General features: G+C 32.8%; 1 protein-coding gene across 1 annotated transcript; it reads left to right on the top strand.

Moving 5' to 3' along the window:
* Positions 1–2,979: 2,979 nt before the first annotated feature.
* On the top strand, positions 2,980–10,389 carry LOC8284035 (ABC transporter B family member 9). The gene is made up of 13 exons (XM_002519711.3): positions 2,980–3,061; positions 3,156–3,423; positions 4,160–4,214; positions 5,744–5,919; positions 6,048–6,269; positions 6,359–6,597; positions 6,700–7,225; positions 7,361–7,634; positions 7,708–8,359; positions 8,483–8,711; positions 8,818–9,084; positions 9,156–9,419; positions 9,533–10,389. Exons 2-13 carry the CDS (start codon positions 3,223–3,225, stop codon positions 10,175–10,177), a joined length of 3,750 nt encoding a protein of 1,249 aa, XP_002519757.2. The 5' UTR covers positions 2,980–3,061; positions 3,156–3,222; the 3' UTR covers positions 10,178–10,389.
* Positions 10,390–10,483: the final 94 nt, after the last annotated feature.

The raw sequence follows: 10,483 nt of genomic DNA, 5'->3' as shown, positions 1-10,483 counted from the left end.
ATTTACATAAAAAGTTCAGTACGTATTTTTTTATTATATTAAATAGTTTATCCTGCAGGATGTGCAATTGTAAGAAATTTAATAATATAATAAAAATATTAAATTCAATCTAGTTTAAATTTATATAAAAAAAAAATTAGTATGTAACTTTTATTCTAAAATATAATGTTTTTAATATATAAATAATTTAAACGTATAGTGTGCGATAATATAAATTTTGACTAGTTAACTAAAAGAATTATATAATTTACTTTAAGTTTACAAGACATTAATCCAATTTACATAAATTTTTTAGTATGTAAATTCTATGTTAAGTAGAAAATAAATTATTTTATTAAATAATTCAATATCATATAATATGTAATGATGAAATTTTTTGGTAATATAATGAAATAATGTAATTTGCACAAAATTTATGTAACTTAGATTAAAATTATATATAATTTTTTAGTTATATTACGTCACATTTGAATGTATTATATAATTTACATCATATATAGTGTATAAAAAGATTTAACAAGTTAACAGAAAATTCTATAATTTAATTAAAGTTTATCATTATAGAAAATTCTATGATGATAAAAATCTCAACTGCCCATCTTCTCCATGGCCTTTGCCTTATTCCTCTATAAGTATTCTTTTGGAGTCTTCTTGTTCTCTTCTTCTTAACAGCCTTCTCAATCTCCATTGAAAATCACCAAAGAAAAAGTATCAGCTGCAACAAATATATAAAAATATGCAAGAAAATCATGAGATCAACAAGAAGAGCCTTTTGGGACTACGGTCGGCCGTGCATAGCGGCAAGAGGGTAAAACTCAGGAAAAAAAGGAATCGAAAGGAGTGGAAACTGCAGGAAAAAAGAGATTTCGAAGATCACAAATTGGAGGGATTGAAAGAGGCATGAGCTGAGAGCAGGGCCCGCGTGAGAGATCTCGAAGTGGAGAGAATATTTCATAGAGAGACGGTGATGATGGTAGGGAGAATCAGAAGTGATGATACGAAAGTGGTCGAAGCATTGGATGGAAGAGAGGAAGGTAAAGAGGAGAGAGAATGAGTCAGGAGGAAGTTATTGCGGTGGTGGTGGTCATGAGGAGGAAGATGGCGATGATGGTGGCGTGGGGCATTTTTGAGAAGTTAATGAAAAATGAATCAACGAAAAAGAAATCAGTTAGCAAATGTGATATTTAAACTGCTTTTTCTAATTTCTTTAAGAAGAATTAGCCTCTAAGTCTATGGCTCAAGTTAATAATCTTTATTAATTAAACAATTGTAATATGAGACTTCCACTGTCCCATTATAGGTTTTCTTCTTTTGATATTCAATTTTTAACTGTTTTTATTAAACTATTAGTGCTACAAAAAATGAGAGTTATATGTATTTAATTTATTTAGTTTTTAATGAGTTTAGTAGCTTATATTATATATAAACATAAGAATTACATAACAAAATATTTTTAGGTAATTTTAATCTAATTCTGTAAATTTTAACAAATTACATAATTTTTTATTATATTGTGAAAATTCTTAGCATTACACATTATATATGGTATAGATATTATTTGATAAAAAAATCTTATAATTAACACAATAATTTAAATCTTATTATTGCAGTCTAAATCATTTAGTATAATAAAACATCATATACTTAGCATAAAAGTTATATACTAAAACTATTTATATAAATTTAAACTAGATTTTGTAAATGTTAATAATTCATGTAATTTGTAATTAATTTATCAATTTTTATCACTGTACATTGCATGGTGCAGATTATATGATAGAGTGAAACATTGTATAATTAACAAAAAGACTACGTACGGAAATTTTATATTAATATGACCTGATATTTTTTAAATTTTCATTAGCTTATATAATTTTTTATTATATTATTTAAATATTTATCATCTATCATACAGTGTAAATTATTTAATATAATAATAATTACATGCTAAATTTTTTTATATAGATTTGATCTAAAAAAAATTTAAAAAATTATTTAATGAATAAATAATTTTTAATTAATTTTCTTTTGTAATATTTTGAAAAGGGTGTGCGCATTTGATGGCAATTAATTTGTTATTAACGTCAATAAGTTAAGCGGGCTATATATGCTACTGAGTTAATTACCTTAGTTAACAGAACGATTTAGTTGTTTTATAATTGTTATTATTATTTTAATTATAAAATTAAATTTATAGATATAATTTAATATTTTTTTTAATATTTAATATTTATTTATAATATCTTTAAAAATAATAATAAACTAACTATCCCATATATGGATTCCATTCAAATATTACCAAAAATAAATTTACATTTATATTAAGTTAAATTAAAATTATAAATAATTAAATATTAAAAAAATAAAATTTAAATATCAATTAAGTCAAACTAAAAATTAAAATATTAAATTAATTTATTAATATAAATTCACCAACATAAATATGTATTAATTATTGAGAAAAATGGTAGCATGGAATCCACATATACTGTGCAGGAGAAACACCATTAATGGTTGTTGATGGTTATTTCTTTTCCCTGAATATATTTTGAATTTATAGGTAATGGATCTAGCAATGAGGAATCCAAATGTTAAAACTTTTCTTTTTCTAAAAAAGATTTCGTTTCTTTGGTTTTACCTTTTGTCATAATCAAAATTCTAAACCTTTCATTTTGTGTAACCATCAAATTAACAGAAGTGACTGTGCTTCTAGAAGACAAACCCCAAATGGGTTTTCGTATAAGCAATTTAAAAAAAGAATGATCTTAATAATGTTAATTATTCATATATAACCCATTAAAGTTTAAAAAAAGAAGGAAAAAGAACTGACATAATTAAGATCGGTTATAGAAAGAGTCCCAAAGAGCTAGGGCCATTCGTGGCCAACCTATATAGTCTGTAGGCATTCTAGAACTTGAAAGCAAAGAATATCTAAAAATAGACACAAACACATTCAGACAGCACAAACAAACTTATATAACAACACGTATTTCTCATATAATTTAGATACATACATAAACACTTCTTATGCATTCTCATCCTTGTAATTCCCTTCTCTCCCGTATGTCTCTGGTGCTTTCTTTTCCTTTTTGGTATTATAATTATTTTATTTAACTTGATTCTCAGTTTCTTTTCTTTCTTTTGTGTTTTTCAAGAACCGAAGAAACCAATAGTATAGCTGATTGGAGGCAATAAAAAAGAGTTGTTAAAGAAAAACAGGAGATGAATGCAGGGAATCAGAAGGTGCCAATATACAAGCTGTTTGCTTTTGCAGACAGACTTGATATGGTTTTGATGATTGTAGGCACAGTTTCTGCCATTGGTAATGGGCTTGCTCAGCCTCTTATGACTCTTCTTTTTGGTCAGCTTATCAACTCCTTCGGCACAACTGACCCTTCTAATGTCGTGCATGAAGTGTCAAAGGTGAGTCGGTTCATTTACTTCAATTACCCGTTTGTTCCTTGTTTGTATTGGAAGAATTAATGTTAATGCATGGCATCAACAAAGGGTTGAGTCTTGATCTTGGCACGAGGGTCAAAAAACATCATGAACTCATTGCAAGATTTCTCTTTTCCTTTTTTCTTTTTCCTTTTTCTTTTTTTTTTTTTTTTTTTTTTTTTTGAAGTGGATTTCTATTTTTATTTGAACATTTGGTTGAGTTCAGCTTTCATGTTTGCTGTGCTGGGATAAACCTTTCCTTGTTTCAAAGTAAACCCAGAAAATCTTTTATGCTTTACGTCAAAACAATGAGAAAAAGTCAAGCCAAATATGCTTGAAGTTCTTCGGATTTCTTTTTTTTTTTTTTCTTTTTGTTATATACTATTTCTGGGCGATTTGGTTGGAGTTGACATATGGAACTTGGTCCTTTTTCATTGGGTAAATAGTAATAATAACTATAATAAGGACATCATTTTAAAAAAAAATAATAATAGAAAAAGAAAACAACTATATATGAAATTTGATAAACTCTTCGAGGGAATTTTTTCATTGTTCAACTTGATTGGTTTAAGAGGATAAAACAACTCTTTCATTGTCCATTCATTTCATTACATATTTGCTATAAATATTTCTATTGTGCTACAGAATTAAAATACATTATAATCTCCTTCTTGTTGAAAAATAAATAAAGCTAACACAATTTACCTTATGCAATCTGCAGTTATCTCTGAAGTTGGTGTACTTGGCTATTGGTTCAGGCATAGCTTCCTTACTACGTGAGGCAGATTTTTTTTCTTTTTTTGCATAATTGTATGATTGAAATTAGCTAGCATTTAGATAGGGTAAATTGTCCCGCCCATATCAAACATTTACCTCTTATTTCTATTTGATACTAAACCTTCAATTTATTTTTTTAGTACCTCTCCTATTATTTTTGTTACTTCCATCGGTAAATTAGGATTTCGACGGTTAATTGATGATACAACTGTTAGATTTATAAAAAACTATCTCTTACTTGACATATATTTTGCCTGACTCTTTTATTTAATCCTAGTCAACAAATCACTTATCTCCCACCCTCACATAAATAATCTAAATTGAAAAAAAATTCTCAATTTTTCATGTTTTTAATTAATTTTTATCATTATACAAATAATAAAAAAATTACAACTCAAATACTTAATAAATTACTTTATATATATATATATATATATATATATATATATATATGCACATGATACAACTCATATGATAAAATTATAATTTACAATCATTTAAGCCAACCTACTAATATAATAGTATTTTACATTGAAAAATTGCACTTCTACAAATATTCCTCTACTAAAACAGATTCTTGAAGAATGTCAGAGCAGCATGTTGTTTCCTTTACATCATAAAATAATGTCATAGCAAGTTTCCTTCACCGATCACCATTGAGATGTGTTTCCTTATTTCTTAGGCTGGCAAGCCAAGCAGACTCAAACAGCTCCAGAATCTGATCCTCGTTGCTAAGTTTTTTCTCTATTTTATTAGCATTTTTATCCCCTCCTTCCCTATTTACTTCATTGATAATGGATCTTTCAGTCTCCTCTTTTGCACTCTTTTCTAGATTTTCTATCTTCTTCTTTGTTCCTTCCTTAGTTGCCTCCTTGGCAGGCTTAGATTTTCTGATTTCCTTCTTAACAGTCTCTCTTCTTTCCTTTCTATGTTCTTCTTCATCTTTCCTTCTGTGATAGCTTCCTTGATTTCTATCTCTATCGTTGCTCTATTCTTTTTCTTTCTGATGCTCTTCTTTGTTCCTCCTTCCTTCTTTTCGTCGTTTATGCTGTCTAATTCTTTAGTTCCCTTCTCCAGTGCATCCTTGTATGTGGCTTTCATGACCTTCTCTAGTGACCTTTTGTTGTTCGAAATCGGAGATTTTTTCTAATTGAAGTTTATTTATTTGAGAGCGGGACATAAGTAATTTGCTGACTATGATTTAATAAAGGAGTCAGCAAAATATGTGTAAAATGGGAGATGATTTTTTTGTAAATTTGGAGCCACATTATCAATTATCTGTCAAAATCTTCATTGGTACCGTGGCAAGTAACAAAAATAATAGAAAGAATATAAAAAAAACAATTGAAGATTTAGAACATCGGGTCATTTTACCCCATTTAATTACATATTCAAAAATAAGGTCGTTTACTTAAAAAAATGGCGGTTCACTTTCAGATTATGATATTATTACTTGGCGTAAATGTTTATAAGGCCGAAGGTTGCATGGACTTCCTAACTGCCTTGTTGTACTGTCAAATTGTTGCAGAGGTTGCATGCTGGATGGTGACTGGAGAAAGACAGTCTGCTCGCATCCGAGGTTTGTACTTGAAAACAATTTTAAGACAAGACATCGGATTCTTTGACACTGAAACAACAACCGGTGAGGTCATTGGAAGAATGTCAGGCGACACTGTTCTCATTCAAGATGCCATGGGTGAGAAGGTACGTAATCACTTGATCAATAACCATTAATTTCACGGATCAAGTCATGATCTACTGCGAGGGCCTTAAAAAGTTTTCATTTAATTATCAAATGTATGATATAGTTGGGGTCGAATGCGTTTTCACAGGCTGGGAAATTTATACAATTAGCATCGACATTTTTGGGAGGCTTTATAATTGCTTTTGCAAGAGGATGGCTACTTTCATTTGTTCTACTAAGTTGTATTCCTCTTCTTGTAATTGTTGGTGGATTCATGGCAATTGTCATGTCAAAAATGTCAAGTCGTGGGCAAGTTGCTTATGCAAAAGCAGGAAATGTAGTTGAACAAACAGTTGGAGCTATCAGAACAGTAAGGCCTAGAAATAAATTGATATATTTACATCATACGGATTTCTTCAGAGACGCCTGTTTCGCTGAACCTATTCTGTGTTCTGCAAGGTTGCATCCTTCACAGGGGAGAAGCATGCTATACAAAAGTATAATGAAAAGTTAAAGATAGCATATCAATCTACTGTGCAACAGGGGCTGGCCTCAGGTGTAGGAATTGGATCAATGCTGCTTGTCGTCTTTGCCACTTATGCACTTGCCATATGGTACGGATCCAAATTGATCATACACAAAGGTTATAATGGTGGGCAAGTCATCACTGTTATTATGTCCATCATGACAGGTGGAATGTAAGTACCTGAAGCATGATCAGCTTTTCTAGCTAATAAAACGTTATGTTACAATTAATTTTATAGCTTAACTTAGTAATTGTTCGTGTTCGCTTGGAATAGGTCATTGGGTCAGACTTCTCCATCCTTGAATGCATTTGCAGCAGGTCAAGCTGCAGCCTATAAGATGTTTGAGACCATCAATCGAGTTCCAAAAATTGATGCTTACGACACTGACGGGATGGTATTGGAAGATATCAAGGGTGATATTGAACTCAAAGATGTGCATTTCAGATACCCTGCCAGGCCCGATGTTAAGATCTTTGCAGGATTTTCACTGCAAATTCCAAGTGGAAAAACTGCAGCTTTAGTCGGGCAAAGTGGAAGCGGGAAGTCAACTGTTGTTAGCCTTATTGAACGATTTTATGATCCTGATTCAGGTGAAGTGCTTATAGATGGTGTTAATTTGAAGAAGTTGAAGCTCAGTAGGATAAGAGAGAAGATTGGACTAGTTAGTCAAGAACCTATTTTGTTTGCAACTAGCATAAAACAGAACATTGCATATGGAAAAGAAAATGCAACTGATCAGGAGATTAGAACAGCAATTGAGCTTGCTAATGCTGCCAAGTTCATTGATAAAATGCCTGAGGTATATCAATCTTCATCCCATGTATAATCTTATTCAAAATTTGTTTGCTAAAATTAATACTTCACTGCATCTTGGCATTCATACTAACTAAAGAATGCGCAATTTTGTATATTTCTCCTTTGGATGAATGCATAGGGACTTGACACAATGGTAGGTGAGCATGGTACTCAGTTGTCAGGAGGTCAAAAGCAAAGAATTGCCATTGCAAGGGCCATATTGAAGAATCCAAAAATTCTTCTTCTTGATGAAGCAACAAGTGCACTAGATGCTGAATCTGAACGCATTGTCCAAAACGCACTAGAGAATGTTATGAGCAGCAGGACAACTGTGGTTGTTGCACATCGTTTAACTACTATCAGGAACGCTGACATTATTGCTGTGGTGCATTTGGGCAAAATTGTGGAGAAAGGTAATAAAATTTTTGCCATTTTCTTTTCAATTCCATAAATTTTATTTACTATCTTCGAACAATTTTCTTTCAGGAACCCACGAGGAGCTGATACAGTATCCTGAAGGAGCATACTCCCAACTAGTTCACCTCCAAGCGGGAGCTAAGGAATCTGAAAGCTCTCAACACATGAATGAAGATGATGATTCAGGAATGGATAAGCCTATTTTAAGGTCAGGAAGCCTGAGAAATTCTTTGCAACTATCTATGGAACGTGCTTCATCGCAGCATCGGCAGTCTTTCACAGTTAGTAACATAGGTTTAGGGATGCCTGTTGATATCAATTTCATTGAGACGGAAGAGCATGATGAGAGCAGTAAAGGAAAGGACAAGCATAAAGAAGTTCCAATGAGACGGCTTGCATATCTGAACAAACCTGAGTTGCCAATTCTGATCCTTGGAGCTATTGCTGCAGCTATACATGGTACTGTTTTCCCAATATTTGGCCTTTTACTATCAACAGCCATCAAAGTGTTTTACGAGCCTCCACCACAGCTGAAAAAAGATTCCGAGTTCTGGGCATTGGTGTATATAGGCATTGGTTTCATTAATTTCCTAGTTCTACCAGTGCAGAACTACTTCTTTGGAATTGCAGGAGGTAGATTGATTGAAAGAATTCGTACTATGACATTTGAAAGGGTAGTGCACCAAGAAATCAGTTGGTTTGATGATCCTGCAAACTCAAGGTGTGTGTGTGTGTGCAAGAAATATTTAAAGAAAAAAATTCTTCAAATTTTTCCTTTATGCAAAATTATTTTCCATAAGAAAAATGATTTGATCCAACAGTTTTTACCTTTTTATTTATCCAGTGGTGCAGTTGGGGCAAGATTATCAACTGATGCTTCAACTGTTAGAAGTCTTGTTGGTGATGCTTTGGCCTTAATTTTTCAAAATATAGCAACAATCGTAGCAGCACTAATTATAGCATTCACAGCCAACTGGATTCTGGCCCTTGTAATTGTTGCAGTCTCACCCTTACTTCTGTTCCAAGGATTTATTCAGGCAAGGTTTGCAAAGGGGTTCAGCGCAGATGCAAAGGTTAGTCATGCGCAGTGAATTTACATACCCCCAATATAAAGATGAAAACTTTTAGCTCAAAACAGAACTTTGTTTTCAGTTCACTAATATTATCACGAATTTCTAGGTAATGTATGAAGAAGCAAGTCAGGTCGCAAATGATGCAGTTGGCAGCATCAGAACTATTGCATCATTTTGTGCAGAGAAGAAGGTGATGGATTTGTACCAACAGAAATGTGATGGTCCTGTCAAACAAGGTGTTCAGCTTGGACTTGTTAGTGGTGCTGGTTTTGGTTTCTCATTCTTTGTTCTCTACTGCACAAATGCTTTCTGTTTTTACATAGGAGCTCTTCTTGTGAAACATGGGAAAGCAACATTTCCAGAAGTTTTCAAGGTAAGATATGGAAATGGCTACCGTTTTTCCAACTCATTGAAAATAAATTTCAACCTCCAAGTTTTCTGTAGGTCTTTTTCGCATTGACAATTGCAGCAGTTGGGGTTTCCCAATCCAGTGGCCTGGCTCCAGACAAAAGCAAAGCCAAGGATTCAACAGCTTCAATATTTGCCATTCTTGATAGAAAACCCAAAATAGACTCGAGCAGTGATGAAGGCACTACACTTGCAAATGTAAAGGGTGATATCGAACTCGAACATGTCAGTTTCAAATACCCAATGAGACCACATGTTCAAATTTTCAGAGACTTAACCCTCAGTATCCCCTCTGGGAAGGTACTTATCATTACTTTAAATCATAATGTCTTTATATCATGTTCAGATTTCTTCTAAAGTACAAAACTGAGCCTCACATGAATTACGAACTCAACTTGAATCTCTATCTCCAGACAGTTGCTTTGGTAGGGGAGAGTGGCAGTGGGAAGTCAACAGTAATTAGTCTCGTAGAGAGATTTTATGATCCTGATTCTGGCAAAGTTTATTTAGACGGTGTCGAAATCAAGAAGTTCAAACTAAGCTGGTTGAGACAACAAATGGGATTAGTGGGGCAAGAACCAATACTCTTCAATGAAACCATCCGTGACAATATTGCTTATGGCAAGCAAGGAGATGTTACTGAGGACGAGATAATAGCAGCAACAAAAGCAGCTAATGCACACAACTTCATCAGTTCATTACCACAGGGATATGAAACTTCTGTAGGTGAACGAGGAGTGCAACTATCGGGTGGACAAAAGCAGAGAATAGCCATCGCCAGAGCAATACTAAAGAATCCAAGAATCCTCTTGCTTGATGAGGCGACGAGTGCATTGGATGCAGAGTCAGAGCGTGTAGTGCAAGAAGCATTAGATAAAGTAATGATTAACAGAACCACTGTAATTGTTGCCCACCGTCTTACTACCATAAAATGTGCTGATATCATTGCTGTAGTGAAGAATGGAGTGATTGCTGAGAAAGGAAGACATGATGCACTCATGAAGATTGATAATGGCACTTACGCTTCCTTGGTTTCACTTCACATGAGTGCAACTTAAGAAGAAAGGAAGTTTTCTGATTCCTTTTGGCTGCTCACAGAGAAAAGTTGAAAGCATACAGAAAGTTCTTGAATTAAGAACAGCTATTTATTAATCTACCACGTCACTGTAATTTGCATACATCCAATCACGCAGAGAGATCAGAAAGTTGGAAAAAAAAAAAGTGAAGCAGTTTTGAGTACAAAGAGAATAATTTTGCTGTTGTACTTCTGTTTTTGGGATCTAGAATTTCACTTTGTTTATGAAATGCTCCTTTAGAAATCTTAACATGAACCGAAATCAATCCCCCCCATTTAACAAAATAAT

Source organism: Ricinus communis, chromosome 5, assembly GCF_019578655.1.
Source record: "Ricinus communis isolate WT05 ecotype wild-type chromosome 5, ASM1957865v1, whole genome shotgun sequence".
Lineage (NCBI taxonomy): Eukaryota > Viridiplantae > Streptophyta > Magnoliopsida > Malpighiales > Euphorbiaceae > Ricinus > Ricinus communis.
The sequence above is the reverse complement of the archived record's forward strand: the minus strand, read 5'-3'. Positions and strand labels throughout refer to the sequence as shown.